Source organism: Chenopodium album, chromosome 21, assembly GCF_948465745.1.
Source record: "Chenopodium album chromosome 21, dcCheAlbu1.1, whole genome shotgun sequence".
Lineage (NCBI taxonomy): Eukaryota > Viridiplantae > Streptophyta > Magnoliopsida > Caryophyllales > Amaranthaceae > Chenopodium > Chenopodium album.
The window spans coordinates 31,496,665-31,519,148 of NC_137854.1; the positions used below are offsets into that span (position 1 = coordinate 31,496,665).

The 22,484-nt window shown below is 33.7% G+C and overlaps 2 protein-coding genes across 2 annotated transcripts; both read left to right on the plus strand.

Moving 5' to 3' along the window:
- Positions 1 to 4,342: 4,342 nt before the first annotated feature.
- LOC145600644 (uncharacterized) lies at positions 4,343 to 7,876 on the plus strand. Its single transcript, XM_081656527.1, has 2 exons — positions 4,343 to 6,930; positions 7,036 to 7,876. The coding sequence occupies exons 1-2, from the start codon at positions 4,343 to 4,345 to the stop codon at positions 7,874 to 7,876; spliced, it is 3,429 nt and encodes a 1,142-aa protein (XP_081512653.1).
- Positions 7,877 to 18,039: 10,163 nt separating this feature from the next.
- LOC145602552 (uncharacterized) lies at positions 18,040 to 18,780 on the plus strand. The gene has a single exon (XM_081658743.1). It carries the CDS (start codon positions 18,111 to 18,113, stop codon positions 18,633 to 18,635), a length of 525 nt encoding a protein of 174 aa, XP_081514869.1. The 5' UTR covers positions 18,040 to 18,110; the 3' UTR covers positions 18,636 to 18,780.
- Positions 18,781 to 22,484: the final 3,704 nt, after the last annotated feature.

Consider the following 22,484-nt stretch of genomic DNA (forward strand, 5'->3'; position numbering starts at 1 on the left):
TAATACTTGCCTAATATATTTTAGTAGACTAGCAGACCCCTAGGATAACAATTCCTATAACCCCAATTCTATCTAAGTTGTAAAACCTTAACTAAATAACTCAGATCATTATCATACTAATTTCCAATAAGCTAAACTAATTTTAATAATAAACTAGTGGCATGCATGTGATCTGAAGGATATGAATTGATAATCCAAATTAAAACTTCAACCTTGAATGATAACATGTAAATCATAACCATTAAAATCATCTTAACCCATAATCATATTAAATTACAAAAATAAGACAACCCGGAATAAATTACATCTAAAAATCAAATCCAACATCAAATTAAGCAGTTATAAATGCCAAATTCACTTGAGATATTAAAAGGGCAACGATGACTTACAAGAAAATCAGAATACAACAACGATTTCGCCGGCATCAAACCCAACTAGCCAACCATAAATCCAAAGAAAGCAGTGTGAGTAGAGAGCAAAGCAACTAGTTAATTACGAATTGAAATAGATACTCTATACTCTTAATTAACTCTCACCTAAGGAGAAAGAAAGGAGGTGAGTAAGTAGAGGAACCGATTGGGGGATATGATGATTTTAAGATGATGAGTGTGTTGTATAATGAGATCAACAACTGAAAACTGGAGTAACTGCTTATTCATGATGAAAAAAATTTGGAGCCAAATAATTTACAATTTCGCGGGTTTGGAGAAAAATATGGAGTTGAGGCGTTGAGGATGGAGTAACCTGTTGAGGATGATGGGGTTTGGTTTATTTATTTATTTATTTATTTACTTATTTTCTATTTTGAGAAATAAATGTGGACTACTAGCTAATGGTTCTTCTTTTTGGAATAAACTAGGGGATCTTACTTGGGTGGGATTACAAATATCTTAAGGAAACAAAGTTGTTATCTATTATTGGATTATGACGAAGAAATTATTGGATTAAAAAATATGATGAATTAATTAAAATGGGTATTGGTAGCAACTTGCTAGTTTCTGGATGGTAATCTAATAATAATAATAATAATAATAATAATAATAAAATATATTAATTTAAACTATTTATTTTAATTGTTTAAAAAAAAAACTATTTATTTTAACGAATAAAAAATAGGTGTACAATAAATATTGTATATCCGTATTAATATTGTCCTAAATGATTACTAGTTAGAGTATGTTCTCATACGATTATTTCCAGTTCAGTTCAACTCTAATAAGTTCAGTTCAGCTCCTAATTTCATTCTCTTATAAAATATTCATTTTAGTTAGTTCAGTTCAGTTCAGCTCAGTCAATGAGAACAAACCCTATAATGAGAACATCCATTATAAAGATAGCCTAAAGTGATCAGAAGTTACCCCTATAATGAATAAAAGTTACCACAATATGCATAAAAGTAACCCAATAAAGAAAAGGTTGGTAAGCAAAAGCAACTATTATATCCTTACAAAACTTATTTCATTGGCTATTTACATTAAAAATTGGCAAAAAGTTACCCTACTAAACTATTTTAAGTGTTCTAAATCATGATTAATTTTATCTAAGCTTATGTGAGATTATTTTTTGTAAAATAAATGGAATAAAGGTGAACATAATAGAGTCTTGTTTGTAATTGACTTTATACAAATGTAATATTGAATCGAAATCAGCAAAAATGTAATCAAGGAGACCAAAGTCAACTGATACAAAATAGACCCACTCAAACTCGTTTGAACCCAATATAAGCTAATACTCCAATTTGACCATTAACTAATATAAAATTGATGGCTTTTTCCAAATTTGACATGGACCCGATAGTTATTGTCTCGACACAAAATTGATCAGATCCAAATTGAGGTAGTTCAAAAGGGTAACCTTGACCATTATGACAATCATTTTAACACAATTGTGAAAGTCAAGTTACTATATAGAGTAAAAAGAAACAAAGTTACGTAGTGAGTTTTACCATTAAGATTTATACAAATGTGAAATTCAATCATATTAATTGTTTTATTATGTTAACAAGTTGTATAAAAATGTGAAAGTCGAATAGTTTTATACTTATATTCTATTTTGAGTAAGTTTTTTTTTTGAGTAACTTTCATACCGTTAATTTATCAGTGTCTTCACTTGCTTTATCATTCATTCTATCTCATCTCCTTAATATGTGTGCCTAATTGAACGTGTCAAATTGATAGAAACGAAAAAAGTATGTAATTACACATTAAGGAGTATAATAGATTTTGGACGAACCATTGATTATAATCTAAATTGATAAATAAGTTACTCATTAGTAATAATTAAGTCTTGTTTCAAAAAAAAAATAAATAATAATTAAGTCTAAAATCTAAGGGTTTTTTTTATTGACTGAACTGAGCTGAATCGAACTGAACTAAACTTATTGAAGCTGAGCTGAACTGAACTGAACCGAACTGAACTGAATATTTTATTAGAGAAGGAAATTAAGAACTGAACTGAACTTATTAGAACTGAACTGAACTAAAAATAATCTGAAGAGAACAGGCCCTAAGTTTATTATGAGCTAGTATATAATAATTTTGTTAAAAAATGAGTATGTTATAATGATATAGTATCATTCATTCATATTATTATTATTATTAGGGTAATGCTATACATAACCCTTAGGGCTATATATAAGCATTAAGTTTACTCTAGGAACATGTATAAAATTGGAAATTCATGACAAAAACACGCGCAAATCGGTGTAATTAGTTGGGTTTTTGTCATGAATTTTTAAATTGTAACAATTTTCTAGAGTAGATTAAATGCTTATATGTAGCTCTAAGGGATATGTATAGCATTTTCCTTACAATAACTTTTGTATACATCCGGTGTACAGTAATTTACTGTACATCGGGAGTCACTTTTTATCAAATTTAGGGTCACTTTTACAATTTTTTGGGTAACTTTTATCAATAAAGTATAAATACTTTGTAACATTTATTTATGTTAGGGTAACATTTATCCATATTAGGGTAACTTTTGCTTATTTTAGGGTTAACTTTATTTAAAAGTTTGTGTTTTCCTTATTATTATTACATCACTAATCATTGAAAAAAAAAATCAAAAAGTTAACTAACCCCCAGCTAATTCGTTAGAGACTTAGTTCTTCCTTCAAAGTAGAACAAACAGAACCAAATTCAACTAATTCTTCCCAGAAATTAAAAAACCCCAACTAATATTTCCCACAAAATCAAACAAACAAAACCAAATTGCCCCTATGTTATTCCAACTCTCAGGATTTCGCTCACCTATTCTTAATAGATTAACCCCAAAATAGCATCAAATTTGATTTTGATTTCGATTAAATTAATACTCCGTATCAACTTTTAACTTTTAATTTGTTGGTGTAGATTGAAGAGAGTAAAGAATTAAATATAGATCTAATAATATCTTGGTGCAACTTGAAAATAGCAGCGGGTAGATCGAGGAAGAAACAAAGACAAGTAAGTCCGGCAATTCGACTAAACTTGCTAATTTCTGTTCGTTATTTGGTATTTCGTTAATTAACTTGATTATCTGGAGTAACTTGTCCTGGGTTTGCAGATTTCATACATTGTTGTAGCATATTCAATTGTTGGCTTTTGAAAGTTATTATATGAGTTAATCGTGTTCTTATGATAATACATGCATATTTCTTATCTTTTATAAGAATTAGGTTATGAACTTTCCATATACCAGAGTTATTGCTGTTTTGATTCTTAGTATGTCAAGCTAAGTCTTATTGTGGTACAGAGATAAATTACTCTATGGAGTAATTTAATTGTGAGTATGGAAATATGATGAGATTTTCTTAAGAAATTAGATAATTAAGATTATGGTGTAATTGGTTTTATAATCTTTAGTATTGATACTCCGTATTAATTTGTGAAATCATATTTCAGATCGACTATTTGTAGTATAAAAACTATTTTAATTGCTAGAATATCAGACATCATTTGTATACGGTTTTATGTCTTATGATGGCTTGGTTGCCAGTGTCTATTTGCGTGAATATTGTTTGGACGATAGTACATGATATTCATGTTATGCTATCAGTTCCATGTTGTTGTAAATAATATGCACGTATATTTTTTTTCCTCAGTTTACCCTCTTGACTAGACATATATTAAGTAAAGTCTACTTTTTTTTGTTTATGTAAGCTTCATGGTTGATTGGTGGATAGTTAGTAAACTAATGTTTTGATGTATATTGCCCTCCTTGGAAATGTAGGCATAACTTAGTTTACCCTTTAGGGAATGACACTATATCCAAGGATTTATGTCCTTAGTTGTCTATTAGTTTATTATCTTTGCTGTTCACCCCCTTTATAGGTTCTTATGTTATAGAATAATATCAGGTTATGACAAACATCAACAAAGATTGGATTGATTCACCCCAAAGTGCCGAAGAGTATATCAAAGGAGTTGAGAATTTTCTAGATTTTGCATTTCTAAATTCAACCATGGACACAGAGGAAGATGATGAACCAGAAATTTTATGCCCATGTATGAAGTGTGTTAATAGATACTGGTTCCCAAGGGAAGAGGTTTTCAATCACCTAATTGCTAACAGATTTAACAAGAGGTATAAAGTGTGGAACTTTCATGGCGAAGGATTTACAACAGGGTCTGCTTCAAGGGGAGATGGGCCTCAATGTGATAATCAAAACACATTAGACAATATGGACGAGATGATTAATGATATTTTCAGAGATGTAGTAGGAGGTTCAAGTTCCGAAGCAAAAGAACTTCGAAATGGTCCAGATGAGAGCGCTAAAAAGTTTTATAAATTGTTAGAGGATGCACGGGAAGAATTATATCCAGGCTGTAAGAATTTTTCTGTGCTTTCGTACACAGTGCGACTATATCTACTTAAATGTCTTAACGGGTGGAGCAATTCTTCTTTTGATAAGTTGATGAAGCTTCAATGTGATGCCTTTCCATTTGCAAAGCTTCCCACTTCTTTTCATCATGCTAAAAAAATGGTGAAGAACCTTGGACTTAACTACAAACGAATTGATGCATGTCCTAATGATTGTATGTTATATTGGAAAGAACGTGCAAATGACAAGTCTTGCCATGTTTGTAAAGCTTCTCGATGGAAGTTAAATGAAAAGCAAAAAGAGGAAGGTGCATTGCCTGATGAAGGAGTTCCTGCAAAAGTTCTGCGTTACTTTCCTCTAAAACCTCGTCTACAAAGGTTGTTCATGTGCTCTAAGACGGCTGAACTCATGACATGGCATGAAACTGATCGCAAGAAAGATGACAAATTAAGGCACCCTGCTGATGGACAAGCTTGGAAAGATTTTGATGTTGCACATCCTCAATTTGCAAGTGATTTTCGAAATGTGAGGCTAGGTCTTACTACTGATGGTTTCAACCCATACAGAACTATGAGTGTGTCATATAGTATTTGGCCTGTTGTTTTATCCATTTATAATTTGCCTCCTTGGTTATATAATAAGTCCGAGTACCATATCATGTCTTTGATTATACCTGGTCCTTCTTCTCCGGGTTATGACATTGATGTTTACTTGCAACCATTAATCGAGGAATTGAAAGAGTTATGGGAAGTTGGAGTTGACACATATGATGCTGTAAAAGATGAAACATTTTCTTTAAAGGCAGCCTTGTTATGGACAATTAGTGACTTCCCTGCTTATGCAATGTTGTCCGGATGGAGCACCAAAGGAGAATTTGCCTGCCCGAATTGCAATCATAAGACTTGGTCCAAATACCTGAAGTATAGCAAGAAAATGTGTTACATGGGACATCGTAGGTCTTTGAAAGAAAATCATCCGTGGCGTCGTAATAAGAGAGCTTTTGATGGTAATGTAGAGACAAGGCCTCCTCCTCCTACTAGATTCTCGGGTTCTGAGGTATTAAAGGATTTAGAAGGGTTTGAAAATAAGTTTGGGAAAACTCAAAAGAAGGGCAGAAAGAAATTTCCTTGGAAGAAGAAATCAATTTTCTTTGAGCTTCCTTATTGGGAAACTAATACCTTGCGTCATAATCTTGATGTTATGCACATTGAGAAAAATATTTGTGACAGTGTGCTCGGTACTTTGCTTGATATCCAAGGAAAGACTAAGGACCATGTGGCAGCCCGCTTTGATTTACAGGATATGGGTATAAGAAATGAACTCCATCCAAAGAGAACAAATAATAGAGGGAAGCGTTTATACTCCAAAGCCTGTTTTTCTTTATCTTCTAGTGAAAAAGACTTGTTCTGCAGTGTGATAAAAGGTGCTAAGTTTCCCGATGGTTATGCATCAAACATCTCCAGATGTGTCCAATCCAATGAGAGGAAGGTTGCTGGTTACAAGAGCCATGATGCCCACTTTATGCTTCATTATTTGCTCCAAGTTGCGGTAAAGAATACCTTGCCTAAACAAGTAGCATCGACTTTGATTAGGCTAGGATCCTTTTTTAGGGGTTTATGTAGGAAAGTTCTAAAGCCTAAAGATCTGAATGATCTTGAATCTAAAATCATACAGATACTTTGCCAACTTGAGAAGATATTCCCCCCAAGTTTCTTTGACATAATGATCCACCTTTCACTTCATCTTGTAGAGGAGGTAAGGCTTGGGGGCCCTGTTCAAGGTCGTTGGATGTATCCAAAAGAGCGGTATTTGGGTAAATTGAAGTCATATGTAAAAAATAGAAGTCGACCCGAAGGTTCCATTGCAGAGGCCTACTTGGCCGAAGAATGCCTTATTTTTTGTTCTCGGTATCTTCACGATGATTTTAGTTCAAAGTTGAATGGAGCACCTAGAAATGATGATGATACCGCATCCAATGAAGATGGAAGCCTTTTTCCTAATGTTGGACGTCCTTTAGGTGTAAAAAAGAAAAATAAAGGCAAAAAGGTTTCTTTAGATGAGGACACTTGGATGAAAGCTCATCGCTATGTACTCTTTAATTGTGATGAAATCAGTGATTACATAAGGTTTTTAAGTAATTTTAAATTGGTATTATTTCATATTAACTATATTTAATCTTTATTGTTTATAATTGACTAATACAACTAAGTTTCTTTGTGATATGTATGTAGTGAACATCAAGATTTTGTGAATCGTCAAAGAAGTCAAGGTAGACGGGTTAAGCGGAGTAGGTGGGCGAGAGCACAGGAGCACAGTCATGATATTGGAGCATGGTTCAAAGATCGTGTACGGGAAGAAAATGTTTCCAAAGAAATCAAGGCTTTATCCCAAGGTCCTGACTACACTGTGAGAAGTTTTAAAGGGTACCTAATAAATGGTAACAAATTTCATACAACTGCACATGAGTCAAAAAGAAAAACTCAATGTAGTGGAGTTAGTGTAACATCTTCAATGTCGAGTTTTGCAAGTTCTAGGGATCAAAATCCTGTTGTTGGGGATGTAAAATATTATGGAGTGGTGGAAGATATCATTGAGTTAGATTATTTTGGTCATTTTAAAGTGGTATTGTTTCGCTGTAAATGGTTTCAAGTGGAGCAAGATGAGTTTGGGCTAACATGTGTAAATTTTAAAAGGTTATGCTATACTAATGACCCTTTTGTGATGGCTAATCAAGTAAACCAAGTTTTTTATGTGCAAGATTCCAAAGAAAAGCATTTTCATTACGTTATGGAAACTATCCCCGGAGACTTCTTTGATATGAGTGAAGAATCAAATGGTGACGTTGGAGTTTCTTATTGGAATGAATTTGCTAGCGATGGTGTTCTCCCAAGGGCAACCGTTGATGATGATTATGATGTTAGTTGGCTGAGAGAGGACTTGCCTGCCACTACTGTTGACGTTCCAGAATACATGTTGGATATGCGAGCAGAGCCTGAAATTGATGATTCTGATGATGAAATCGAGGATGATACTCTATGGGATTTCATGCAAGCAAGTGAAGATGAAGCTTAGGATATATGACTGGTCCTTTCTAGTTTTAGTTACTTTGGAGTAATAAAAGAACAGGGATTTTAGCTTAAACATTTTTAGTTTTGTTTGACTGCAAGATTATCTGTTTTAATGACCAAAAGTTTGGTTTATGTTTGATTTTTGTTTGGTTTTGCGATTATTTGATAATCTCTTGAAGCTTAATTTGTTTGTTTTGGATTAGAATCAGCCAACTGCCCAAATATTAGACCAGCTTATGAATGTCATGAATCATATTAGTCAGCTTGGACTGCCCAGAGAAGCGCTGAGTATGAAAAACCATAAGAAACTAGTCTTATTTTAATTAATCTATTATTTAGTTTTATTTTGCATCATTGTTATTTTGGTAATATATTTGTCATTGTGATATGTATGAGTTTTGTAGAATACATCAATGTGATTTGATAAGCTTACGAATGTTGGAGGAGATATTAAGAATTTCTAGCTGCCAGCAGACAGCCGCAGCAGCAAGCAGCTGCTAGCCCTACCAGCAGGCAGTCAGAGCCGTTAGAAGCTGGAAGCCTGCAACTATCGGCCACTAGAAGGAAGCAGCAAGCCGCCAGCCACTAGATGCAGCTAGCCGCCACAAGCAGAAAGTCACCAGCGGGCGTGCAGTCGCAGACTATAGTCAGGAACAACAACTTAGGTAAAAATATACTGATTTCTTGGTTTGTTTTTCTTTTTGAAACAATTCTTAGGTTTTTATTATTGCAAAGTATTTGTTAAATTGGACTTTATAATAAGAATAAGTTTGACAAAATTTACTTTGAGTGAAATCATGTTGGTAACTAAAATTAGATAATTGCAACTTTGTAAGTATTATTATTCTCAGTAGATATATGGTATATATCTCAAGTAGACACAAATATTAAAAGATCTTGGGAATTTTGTGAGTTAATTGATATTTTTACAACATCCATGTCTGATTTTGAAATTTTTGGGTATATATCCCTTATATGCTAGATACCAGGAGTTTTTATAACTACTGTCCTATGACATGCGCTTGAAACAGGTGATGAAATTCTTCTGGACAGCTTACAAACTCGCTGAAATTCTTGTTTCTTTGTTGGAAATGCTGATTTTCTCTGCTGAATCTTTGCAAGGATATTGTTTTTTGTTCTTGAAAATCTTGCTATTTTGCAGAAATGTTGAATTTTCTACTGAAAACCTTGAAGGCTTGAATTTTTCCGCTGACAGTTTCTGACTTTTTTGCTGAAGAGTTTGATTTCTAATTTTTCAACTGAAAATTCTGTCTCTTTGCCACTTTGCTGTACTCTGAGGCATTTCATCTTTGGTTAACTGTTTAGTTTTTAGTTATTGAAGAAGGTACTTTTAGATTAATATTTGGCCAAAGATAATTTGATAAATAGGATTATATGGGATAAGGTGGTAGTTGCCCCAATAAGGACCAGAATTCTATTAAATAAATTTTGCATATACTTTTGTTTACTTGAAAGCATAATATAATATGATATTACTTTCTTTGAATATGTTTTTTCTGAAGGCTTGCATGTCAATACCCAAGGAGCAACTTCATGAAGTAACATCTGATTCGAAAAGTGATGCTAGGTGCAGTCCATTGGTAAACATATGCAACAATATCATTTCAGCTTTCACCAAGCTCAGGGAAACAGATGAGTAAGTTTCTGAAGTCTCCATTCTCCATGTACATGTTATTCTATTTTATATACCATTGGTTTTGCTTGATTATATGTGATCTTAAGATTGAAGCATGGAACAATATTGTTGCATTCCTTTCTTTTGAAAGGAATGCTCACTACTGTCTGTTTGAGTCTTTTAATGCCAATAGACAAATGATATGGCACCAGGTATAAAGGAGTGTATTCGATCATTCGATGATTTAAAATTATTAAAACTAACTAATAATATGATAGTATACTTAGCATAGAGTTGGTTAATTGATTGATTATGTGTTCATTAATTAATATAGATGATAATATGAAACAAACAAAGATTTTTAGCTCTATCAAAGACTGGACATTACAGTCTGGTCAAGAGTTCCAGATGTCTTTCAACTTTCAAATATTTCTGTTTTCGCACCCATTGAAGAGCTAGTGGTAGATGGTCACCAAGCTGTCATGTTATAGCTTGAACTAACTTGGAAATGCTTTACAATTTATGTGCAGGCACTTGCAAATATTGCCTATTGGCAAGGAAGCTCTATTTACTGCTGCTAGTGTACTTTCTACCAAGTCGTAGGAGCTTACAAATCCTTCCAGAATTCACCTTTTTACAAATCCTGAAGGTATCTGCAGGCCATCTGATTGTTAAAAATTAACTTGCTCACGCTTGCATTGCCTGTTCATAACGTGCTTGTTTACCCATTTCTTTTGTTCTGAGTTGTAATTGCTTCCTCCTAGCCATGCAAGGAATAATTGTGAAGTTGATCAACACGTGCTTCCGTCCTGCCAGAGTAACACTTTATGTTGATTAAATCAATCATATTTTGGAAGTTACGGCATTTAGCTATCTGTAGAGAATTAGCTAGCTTAGGATTTAGGAAGGTGCTTGTAATGAGTCTTCATTTCTTGACTGCAGCTAGGTAGATTAGAATGTGCGATACTATAGTAGTAATTGATGCTATTGTATATAATGACTTTAACTAACTATTGGTTTCCTTTGCTCTTAGACTCTTAGTTGAGATATCCAACGGTCGGTTATTATTTCTGGTTGTGGCATCTACCAATTAGCATTTTTATGCATAAAACTGCTCTGGCTCTGGTGTTTTATTACAGCAAAAGAAGGCTCAGTGAATTAAGAGTACGAAACAAAGTTCAGAAACTTTTTACCAATCTAGAAAGTTCAAGCTAATCATTTTTTCCCAAACTTGAGATTTTGGGTAGAAAGAAAGACTGCACAAAGTGTCGACACAATGTCCCACACTTAGCACTGTCAGCATGTCTCAAATTTGTAGCAGTTAGCCATTAGCAACAGGCAGCACTTAGCCTTGTCCCACACTTAGCACTGTCAACTGTTAGCAATCGCTAGCCGTTAGCAGCAGCTGGGAGCCAGCTAGCAGGAAGCAGGTAGCAGGCAGCAGCTAGCAGCCAGTGGCCAGCAGTGATCAGCCACTAGCAGGCAGCAGCTAGCCGCCAGCCACATGATGCAGCTAGCTGCCACTAGCAGGCAGTCGCCAACTACAGGCAGCAGGCATTAGGCAGTCGCCAGCCACAGGTAATTGCAGGCTGCAGCAGCAACTCTGTTAAAATATGCTGAATTCTTTCAGCTACTTTTTAAAACTTGTGTCATGCTTAATCAAGCATTCTAGCTTGAGCAATTTTGTTTTTGTTTGATTGCAAAGTATTTGTTAAATTGGACTTTAGAATAAAAATTAGTTTGAGAAAATTTTACTTTGAGTGAAATCATGTCGGTAACTAAATTAGATACTTGTAATTTTGTAAGTATTTTTATTCTCACTAAATATATGGTATATATCCCAATTAGACACAAATATTATAAGATCTTAGGGATTTTGTGAGTTAGTTGATATTCTTAGAACATCCATGTCAGATTTTGGAATTATAACATTTGAGAATTAGATTTTGGGCTGAATATTGTCAAGTTCCAATTGTTATAATAAGGATGCAACCTCTGTATTTGAGGCAAAATAAGGAACATAACATATGCTTTGTTAGGTGACTGTAAGTGATTTAGCTTTCTCCTGGTTTTCTGATTAAGCAACTTTAGATCCTATGAATAATGTGCGGTACATTATAATTTTTAGCAGGAGCTTCTTCAGGTTGATGTGGAGAGGATACAAAGGTAGAGGCAGTGCACCTGTTTTCACTAGCTCACCCATTCAATTTGAAGCCTTAGCTGTTTTATACACCCTCAACAACAGAATTTTGGGCAGCAAAGCATTTGAAGTTTGGATTGATTCATCGGAGGTTGTTAAGTATTTCTGCAACGAACATTGTTGCTCGTGAGGTCAACGCAATTTACAGGGACATCAAACTTAATATTTCCACCTGTTGCTCTTACCACATCAAAAAAGTTAGTAGAAGTTATGTTATAGAGGCTCATAATCTGACTACCACAGTTAGAAAAAAAAAACCCTTATTGGGCAATATCCTTATACTTTTGATGATTTGAAAATTTGAGTGTATTCTTAGCTTAGCTAGGCACTTTTGGTATTGAAAAATAATACTACGTATATCTCAGCCCATATGAATTTTTTCTAAGTGTTATTGAGTATATGGTAATTACATTGTACCTTGAATACTCTTTCTAAATAAAATGTCTTGATTGTTTTTTTTTTTACACTTAATTGATAGAGACTATTTTTTTTTTAAAAAAAAAAAACAATAGAGACTATTAACATAATGCTAAAAAAATAATAAATAATTATATAAGAGATTATACCCAATTTAGTATTAATAGTAGTTATGATTACATCTAACAAATTAATATATGATGGCAATGTTACAATTGTTGGCAATAATTAATTTAGAAATCAATATGTTTTTTAGTAACATGTAAAATTGTAAATTGATAAGTTGTATTAAATAAGACAATGGATACACATGAAATAATCAATATGTTTTTTAGTAAAATTGTTGCATAGGAAAATTTTATTGTTGTTATATTTTTGGACAACATTTGAAATAAAATGTTGCCTTATGTAAAAAAAAAAGCTACATTTTACTAATTGTTGTCTTACATATTCTAAAGCAACACTTTTTAAACCGTTGCATTGTAGTGTAGTATACATTGTTTAAGATCAAGGTAACAAATATGTTTTGTTGCCTTTTACTACAAAAGGCAACATTTGTCAAATTGTTGCAATTCTATGTGTTGCCTATTCTCATTTTTTTTGTAGTGATTGATTGCTCATAAGGCCCATAAATGGGCCTCTAACTTGCTTAATCCAATACCCTTGTGTGTGACCATCATAGGATCCATTCTAAAGGGCTTTGGGCTATTTGACTAGCCCAAAGATCATCTCTCATAGTCTAGCAACAGAGGATGACGCCCCAATAGAATGAACTTATTATCTCCATAATAGTGATCCTTGATATATCTAGTAATTGCACTTATCGAAGACACAATTCCTTCAGATCCTAGGCATGATACTAACATGATTAATAACAAACTCTAACATGTCACTAAACAATAAAGATCAAAGCTTTAAACCTAACATGATACTAACATGCTATTAGAAAAGAGTAAAAGGCAACCTAAACATGATACTAGAAAGCAATAAAAACATCCTAACATGATACTAAGAATTAATCAAATTTAAGCATGCTTTTTACATCGAAATAAAAGAGAGTAAGCTAATTACTTACTTTGAAGGCTTGTACCTCTTTCTAATAACAAACTACACGCTTTAGTAAACTTCAATGAAATAAGAAATAAAACAATTAAATCAAATAATCAAATTAAAGGAATTGAAAGAAAGAGTTAAAAAGTTTAGACTGGATTTGGGACCAAACCCTCAGAAATTATTAATCTTTCACGTCTAGGGCAAAGGCAACTTCGAACTTGGCTAGCTGTGTCAAGATTTACTTTATGCGGTATGGTGTTTGCAAAAGGGTTGGTTTAGAAAAAGAGAAAGAAAGAAAGAAAGCTATATCGCTCAAGAGAGAAGAGAGAATTGTAATGGTTGTGGATGATTGAAAACGGAGGTCCAAGTACCCTATTTATGGGAAAATAGTCTGAAACCGATAGAATATAGTTTGAGTTTCAAAAGGAGTAAAACACATCCCATCACTAGGCGACAGGCCCAGCGCCAGGCGATAAATACTGGCGCCATGCGTTGCCCCACGCGGAATCCACTTCTCAATAGAATTAAGTCGTAAAATTCGTGTGAAGGCTAAAATCGTATTTTATAAAAACACTTATTTTATTCCAAGTAAAACTCATAATTTATAATAATCAATCCTAATCCTACTAGGATAAAAGAGAACCTTCTAGATGATTCTAGAAAACTATAATCAATCCTACTAGCTTTAGGAATAATAATAGGCCCTCTTCTAGATCATTGGGTCGCATATAAAAACAAAACCGAGCCCAATTTAGTATTTTGGCCATAACTTACTCATTATTCATCGGAATTGGGCTTATAACATATCGTTGGAAAGCTATTTTTGAGCCCTATCCAACTACACCATTATTGGACCTTATCATGGACCAAACCAAATTGGACTGGCTATTTTCATAAAATAGAGTAGGTTTTCGAAAACAAAAAGAAGGATTTTTAATAAATTTACCGCAGCACTAGACTTTTCACACTTTCACTTCATCTGATTATCATTCGACGCGAAAGGTATTCATCACTGGGTTTGTTTTTGGGGAGACACAAATGGGTGTCTAAAATTCCCTATTCGAACTCATAATTGAACCCCCAAAGAAAAGTGTTCATTACCCCAAAACATAAGAATTTATACCAAATAATTCACAAAATCAAGATCGAAGTTGAGTACTAACCTTAATCCGCAGTTTGTCAAAGCGATTCAGCACAAATTTTCTTCAATTAGGGCTTCTTGCGAGCTTTAAAACAATGGAGAGAGTTTGGAAGTTGAACGATCAAAATTTTTTGCCTTTTTGTTTTTGCTTTAAATAATGCTAGTTGGGCTTGGAGGGAGACTTAATGACTGGGGGGGCATATTCGTAAACTCATTTGCTGACATAAACCATCCAAAAAACCCACACTTAACGTTTACTAAACGTTTTGATCAATTATGATCACTGTAGCAAATTAGTGAAAATATTAGGGGCACCGCTAATAATCAAAACTTAATGATGTGCACCATTGATAAAAGTCAAATCTTTGAGGATATCTGTGATAAAATCCCTTGAATTTTTTATAGAAGACCGGTGAAAAGTTTATTTTTAATTTCTATTTTTCTTTAAAACTTTATGCAATATTTATTGTTGCGATTATTATGAAAAAAAGGGAACAGAGATCAGCCCTAACTTATAGAGTATTGAGCTTTTTTTGTAACAAAAACAGAAGGTAAATTTGTTAAAAATAATCCTAACTTTCGCCGATTCACTCAAATAATCCCAACTTTGGATTATTTTTAAGGCAAATTTGTCAAAAAAAAAAAACCTTTTAAAAGCCCTATTTTGCAAGAAAAAACCTTTTAAACGATTTTTTTTGTTAAAAAAAACCACCACGATCAAATTATCTGTCTAAAGAAACCTAACCTCACTTTTTAGGCATTGACTACAATTCTCCGGCGTTGACCTCCCCTTTCTCACCACTTGCACCCAAAATTTTTTTATTTGCACACCACCTTTTATTTTCCCTCTTATTTTCCCTCCAACTCCCCTCTATTCTCTCTCTCCTTTGTTTTCCATTGAAGCACTGCAAATCCATCACATCAGTTTGGCTTTCTCTCTCTCTCTCTCTCTCTCTCTCACACACACACACACACACATCTGCTGCATGCAATTAATTAAGGTTGGGTAAGATTAAATTCACCATAATGTTACTCGAAATAGCAAAAAAAATTGGGGCTTTTTAACTTTGAACTTACGAACATCTTCTTTTCAATGGCTAAAGGAGGACGAAAAGGGACGTTTGGACGCAAATCAAGGTTGCCTAATTACATTGTTAAGGGACGATTGAACCCTAGAAATTGTGGAAGAGCCAGAATTTCCATTCAATTGTTTTGATTTGGGGAATCTTTGCCTAATTTTTCAAGTTACTGATTTGGGGAAGCAAGCCCTAGAATATACAGGGGGAGAATTAGGTTAGCAAAAACAAACAGTAGGGTTCAAGTAGTGAGAATGGGGAGGTCAACGCCAGAAAATTGTAGTCAATGCCCGAAAAGTAAGGTTAGGTTTCTTTAGACAAATAATTTGATCGAGGTGGTTTTTTTTAACAAAAAATCGTTTAAAAGGTTTTTTCTTGCAAAATGAGGCTTTTAAAAGGTTCTTTTGACAAATTTGCCTATTTTTAAATAATCCAAACTTTGAGGCTTATTCGCTCAAAATAGTCTCATGTGACCGGTAACCTGTTAAAGAGTTTTTTTTTTTTGGTTTAAAGTACGCATGTCATCTATGATTAGCCAACACAAAAATAATAAAAAAAAAATTAATAAAACTTAAAAACAAAAAAAAAAAAAAACAAAAACAAAACAAAAACAAAAACAAAACAAATAAACAACCCCATCCACCACCAACCAACTTTCCGGCAGCCACCTCCTCCTACCACCTAAGTACTTCGATCCCCCGCCCCTAACCGCTGCCTCGACCAGAACCCCCCCCGCCCCGACTCTGGTGCTGCCACTCCCCAACCCCTAAACCACCAAGACCCCAACCCGAAAACCTCTTCTCTTAAACCCGAAACACAATCGTAGCTCCACTGCACAAACCCCCTAATCGGCCCTCTCCGACCCTCATATGCCTAATTGTTAGGGTTTCGAGGGTAGGGGATGGCTGTTTGGAAGGTTTTGCGGTGGGATTGGGCGTTTTTAAGGGTTCGGGTTATGATAAGGGTGGTTTTGGGGTCGGATTTGGGCGAGTTAGGGGGTACAGAAGGGCAGAGCGGACGCCAGCACAATGGAGGAAGGGGTGGGCGCCGGCGTGGGGGGTTTTTGGGCGGCGACGGAGGTGGGGAATTCCGGAAAGGTCATGGCTGGTGGTGGGGATGGTGGTTTTGGGTGGGGCTGGATTTTTGTTAAATTATTTAAGTTTTTTTTTTGAAGTTTTTTTTTTAAAAGTTTTTTATTTAAAAAAAAAATTCAACCATTCATGTGGTAACACGTGTCACTATAACATGTTATAACAGGTTAATGACTGGTTGGGTCCTTTTTAAGCGAATGACTCCCAAAGTTTGGATTATCAATCATCAATCAATACTATATACTAAAAGACACACCAACAATGACACGTGTCATTTCCTGGTGTGTCCATTATCTTTTTATTTTATTTTTATTTTATTTATTTATTTTAATTTATTTTTTTTGAAAAAAAAGTTATATAAGGAAAAAATCTTTCTACATATAAGTAATAATTACATATGAAATATACTATAGTAGAAAATTTGATTTAGCTTTCCAAAAAAAGAAAATTGACAACTAATTAGTTAAACAAAAAAATTATTAAAAATAATATTTTTAACGTACAAGTAATTTGTGACATGTGGATGTGGACAATTTTTTTAAGGAATGAAAGACATATTATAAATTATACGAAGTATATGTTTATTACAAAAAAAAAAAGAAATAAAAAAAATAAAAAAATTATACATTAAGTTCTTGATTTTTAAACCATATAATAGAAGCTATGAGCTTAAATAATAAAATGTGAATATTAAATCAACAAAAAATAATTTTATCATTTTTTGATTTTGTCATGTTTTTAAAATCAATTATTGAAAAGTACCGTGCATGACACGGGAACTAACCTAGTTTTAAAATAATTCAAAGTTGAGATTATTTTAAGCGAATTAGTAAAAGTTGGGAATTTGATAATTACCACCAACTATTGTTACCTAGTTTTAGAGTAGTTTAATTAGGGTTTGGGTAATTTATTTGGGGGTTTTGCTAAATTCGAAAAATTAGGGTTTAGGAATTCATTAATTGGATGAATAACTTGACAATTAAACATGTAATTAGGGTAAAAACATAATTTAAATGGGCAATTAAACATGTAATTCATAAAATGTTAGTGTTTTCGCCCCAATTACATGTGAAATTAGGGTTTATGAATTCATTAATCACCACTACAATGTTAGTGTTTTCGCCCCAATTACAAGTTTAAATTATGTTTTTCCCCCAATTACTTGTTTAATTGTCCAATTAATCAATTCATAAACCCTAATTTTTTGAATTGAGAAAAAATCCTAATTAAACTACTTAATTCAGTTCGTTGTAGGTTAGATTGTAGCAATTATAACCTAATTTGCGAAATTTTTGTATTTGAAACCAAATTTAAAGATGAAATCGGAAGGAAATCGTGGGAAGAAAGAGGGAAATCGGCATGATGACGTCATGTTGCACAGAAGGTGGGAATTTGAAAACTTTTGGAAAAAACTGGTAAAATTTAAAAAAAAAAAACTTGAGGTGGTATTTTCAATTTTGACAACAATAGTTGGTGGTAATTATCAAATTTTCCAAAATTTTGTATATTTCCAAAACAAAAACTCAGTCGCTTAGTCGCAGCTGAACCCTGCATATACCCTTTACCCCCTTTCTCTCCCTCTCTTCCGAGAGAAGCCAAACTCAAAATTCCCCAAAATCCATCAATGGCGGACGTCAATAATTGCCCCGAACCCACATTTCCCACCAAGCGTATCCCCGATCCAACCACCGACAACTCCGCCATTGATGCCAAAAAGCAGAAACTCGAAACCCCAGATAACAATGGCAAAGATACTCCCGAATCTCTTGAACCAACCCCAGAAAACGACGTCGTACACAAAGGAAAGAACATCGAAGAACAACTCGACCAAGTAGCAGAAGAAGTTGAAGAAGAAAAGGGTTCCAATGGCAGACAAGCAGAAATTGACAGGAAAGGGAAGGGTATTCTAATTGAAGAAGACGAAGAAGATGAAGATGATTCCGATGATGATTCTGATGATTCGGGTTCCGATGAATTTGGTGATGAATTATCTGATGGTAGTGATATTGCTGAAGATCCATTGGCTGAGGTTGATCTTGATAATATTCTTCCGTCTCGAACTCGCCGGAAAATCATTAATCCTGGTGCTTATCTTGCTACTGATCTTCCTCCTGAGGATTCTGATGACAGTGATGACCCTGATGCTTAAATTTTTTGTTTATTGAGGTTAGTTTTTAGATTTTGATTAATGGGTTTAGGTTAATTAAGGTAGAATATATGTTGTGACTTGTGAAGAATGATACTTTTATTAGTGCTTTTTTATTTATGATTATTATGATTTGGATTTTTAGTTATTCTTTGTTTCTAATATGTTTATGATCTTGGTAGCATTGTTTCATTTGTTGTTATTGCCCGAATTCGGACTTGTTGCTTGGTTTATATGTTTGACGATGTTCTTAGTAGGTTTGTTGAGGCAGTAAATTAGGTGTTGTAGTTTAGATTAGAAGAAGTTTTTCGAGTACCAAGTGGATGATTAACGATTGTAGCCGGATAAGATGAAGCCTTTGACCTGATATTTTCTTTTTCAATTATGTCTTCAAGTGTAAGTAGAATTTACTGTTAGTTTATTTTGCTGGAAGAAATGTTGTATTTCATGTTCATATTTTGTTATTGTTGAAGCCTTTGACCATATAAGATGGTATAGCTTGTCATTTAGCTGGAGTTTGTCCTTCCGATGTTGGTGTGGATTTGTTCACTGCAATTGTTTGTAAAAGAAAACTATGGGAAGTGGACCTGTACTACACTGGCTATAAAATAGTAATTAAACATTGACTCATACCAACAACACTATATATATGAAGTTATGGTTGGTCTTCCTTGTGAGTTTCTTGGGTTTCCCTTTTTGTATGCAGGGAATTCCATTCCTAGGATTTTTTGCTTTGCAGCTGCTTATTTTATTATTGGTGATTGATGTCATATATGGAAATGGGCTGAACAAGATGTTACAGAACATAAGTCCTTTTGTCCGAACATGGTAGTATCTCTGAAACTATTGTGTTTAAAAGTCTAGAATGCGGGTTGTGGGTATGTTTACCTTAATCTTAGTGTATAATTTGCAAACGTAGTATGAGTATGCAGTGCGTTTCTCACAGGAAAAGTCTATGGTATAACCATATAGGTATAACATATGACTGATATGCAAAGACACTGAAATCATACTTATAAGGAGAAATATAGTACAAACATGGTCATTGCTGAACATATATGAAATAGTTCATATATGTTGGTGGAGTTGCAGTATTACTGAGTATTGAATTAGCATGGAAATTATCTTGGAAAATTTGTATGCAATCTCAGTTACATTTCATCATTTGTTACCATATTAAAATTTGGCCGTCAAAGGATGTAGGGTACAAAAAGACTAGTAAGCAAAATATAAAACGAGACTGGGAAAATAAAGTCAGCTAGCTTAAAAACAGGATATGGGTTTACACTTTACAGTTTAGTTCTAAATTGGGGATCATGTTTATTAACTGAATCATTTTTCCCTTGATAGTTAGCTATATCATTTCTCCCTCTAGGTAAACCACTTGGCCACTTTTTTCTATTGGCTATCTGGAAGGCCAGCTTGGAGTTGCTAAACAGAGTAGTCATTCCTTTTTTTCTGCAATCAAAACTTAGGCTCCGTTTGTTATGGCGGAAAACATAACTTATGAGAAAGAAAACTATTTTCCTTTTTAAAGAACGTGTTCAACATTTTCCTTTTTACTCGTCACTCCTCAGTTTTCTATCCTCTATGCTTCACCTCCCTTTTACTTTCATCTTTCTTTTCCTCCATAAGTTTTTCTATGTTCAAACAAACAAAGGAACCCTTTTCAAATCACAATTTTATTTCCATTAAAGATTGTTTTCATTAAAAAATGATTTTCCATGAAAGATGTTTTCCATTCAAAACAAACTGAGCCTTAGCCCCATTCTTTTGTGGTTCTGTTGATGTACTGTAAGATATTCTAACCTTTAAAGTTTAAACCCTAAATCAGAAGTAACTTTTGAGTTGTTCATTTGAAGGTTTAATTTACTAATTTGTGTCCAATAGAATTTGCTGGAGAATCATCAATGCCTCGAGTAAAGTCTATTTTTCTGGATGTATTTGGCTTTTCTGCTTGGAATTTTTTTGCTACTGTTATCCTATTTATTGAAGGTTTAACTTAGGCCTCTAGGGGCATGGGTGAATTTGGTAATCTGGTCATGGGAAAGCAACTTGGAATTCATTTGCTCAATTATCTTGAGGCGAAGTGGATAATAAGATTATAGAGAGACCTTGCATGCGTCACTTTTGAGTTAGTTTTTTCTATAAGATTGTTGAGTGTAGCTTTTAGAGTTTAGATGAAGTGCATCCGATCAGTGTTGAAATGTTTGGTCCTTTGTATACTTGGTGATTCAACTAGCTTTGTTTGTAAGATTTTGCTACAGCATGAAAAGAAAATGCTAGAAGGCTTTTGATATTGCTTAGAATCCATCAACGGTAAAATAAACTTATTGTGGTCTTTGTGGATACGGCATTTCAGAGCTAGGGGAAGCAAGGGTGTCAGATTTATACTCTGGAATTCTGCTTTACATTAAGACAGGGGAATGTGTGTAATATTGATGGTAAACTAAGATACAAGATATGGTAATAGTTTCGATTGCAGACTTTGCAGTGAAATTAGCTGTGATGGTTTCCTTGACATGATATGTGAGTATAGATTAGGTGGTAGCTGGATAAAACTGTGATACTAAGCCATTTTATATGCAATTTTGTTAAGTCCTGGTCTAAGCTATTCTTGTGCGGTTGTCCCTCTCTTGTCAATGTTCTATATCTCATTTGGATTATTTATTTTTGTAATTACGAGAAAAGGCAAAAATCATGTAAATGGTCAACATTTTCTCTTGCCTTGTATAACAATGAAGGCAATTATTTGTATACAGAGTAAAACTCTTTAACTTGCCTTGCTTTTCTGATGTTGTTGTGCTGGTTTGATATAACGTAAAGCTTCATGAAGCTTGTCCTTTCTTCAGTAGGAGAATGCTTCATTCTTATGTTGTTCTTGTATCCTCTGTATGCTTTCTACATCTTGCAACAGCTCAAGTTTTCATAATTCCATCAATTTTGTCTTATATTATCCTAAAGGATTTAAGGATTATTTTGTTCATTTGACTCGTTTGATGACATTAATGTTTCTACTGATCATGATTGTGAATTAGTGACGACCTAATTGTGGTGACTAGGGTTGTTTACACTGTAAAGCGTGGTTCAAAGTTTCAAACCACACACCAAACCGTTTTTTGTAGCATGGTGCAATTTTCAGTTTGAAATTTTTTGTTTGGAATTTTGACCACGTTGTGGTTTATTAGGTTAGTGCGGTTTATTAAACTAGGAAACCAAAATGCACCACAAACCACATTAGAACGTAAACTGTTTCTATTTTTTTTTTCTAAAGAAAAAAGTCAAAAGGTTATTTATATTATTAAATAAATAAATAAATAATAAAAATAAAAATAAAAAAACCGTAAGTTATCTTTGCACAATTTTTTTTTTTTTTCTTGAATACTCCATTATTTTATTTTGGACTAGTCAAATAACAAGACTCTTTGTTTTGGGTGCAGGATGATCGGGGTAGTGGTATTGAGTCAATTGATGGGGTTTAATTTGATTCATATTCAGTCAAGGAGTCATTTGTTTCGATGGAATCATTTGAGTTTATCATCAGGTAGCTTGTAATGATAGATTAACCAATACTAGTCATGTATATATTGATCGCTTTGGTTTGATTCAGTATTGGTTTAGGTCTCAATGGTTTTATGTGATTTCAAGTTTAGTTTGGCTTTGAGTTAGATAAATTTAGTCTTGCCAAACCTTCTCAGATCTCTATCAACTTAGGTTTGATTGCACTCACAAAACTACCAAAGAATAGAAGTTAAAAAGGCTGTCCTTGCGTTGATAGTTATAGCCTGATTTCTCGTAGACAAAATAAGATAATTTCCATCGGAGAGAGTTGATAGTTGTTCGCTCTACCTT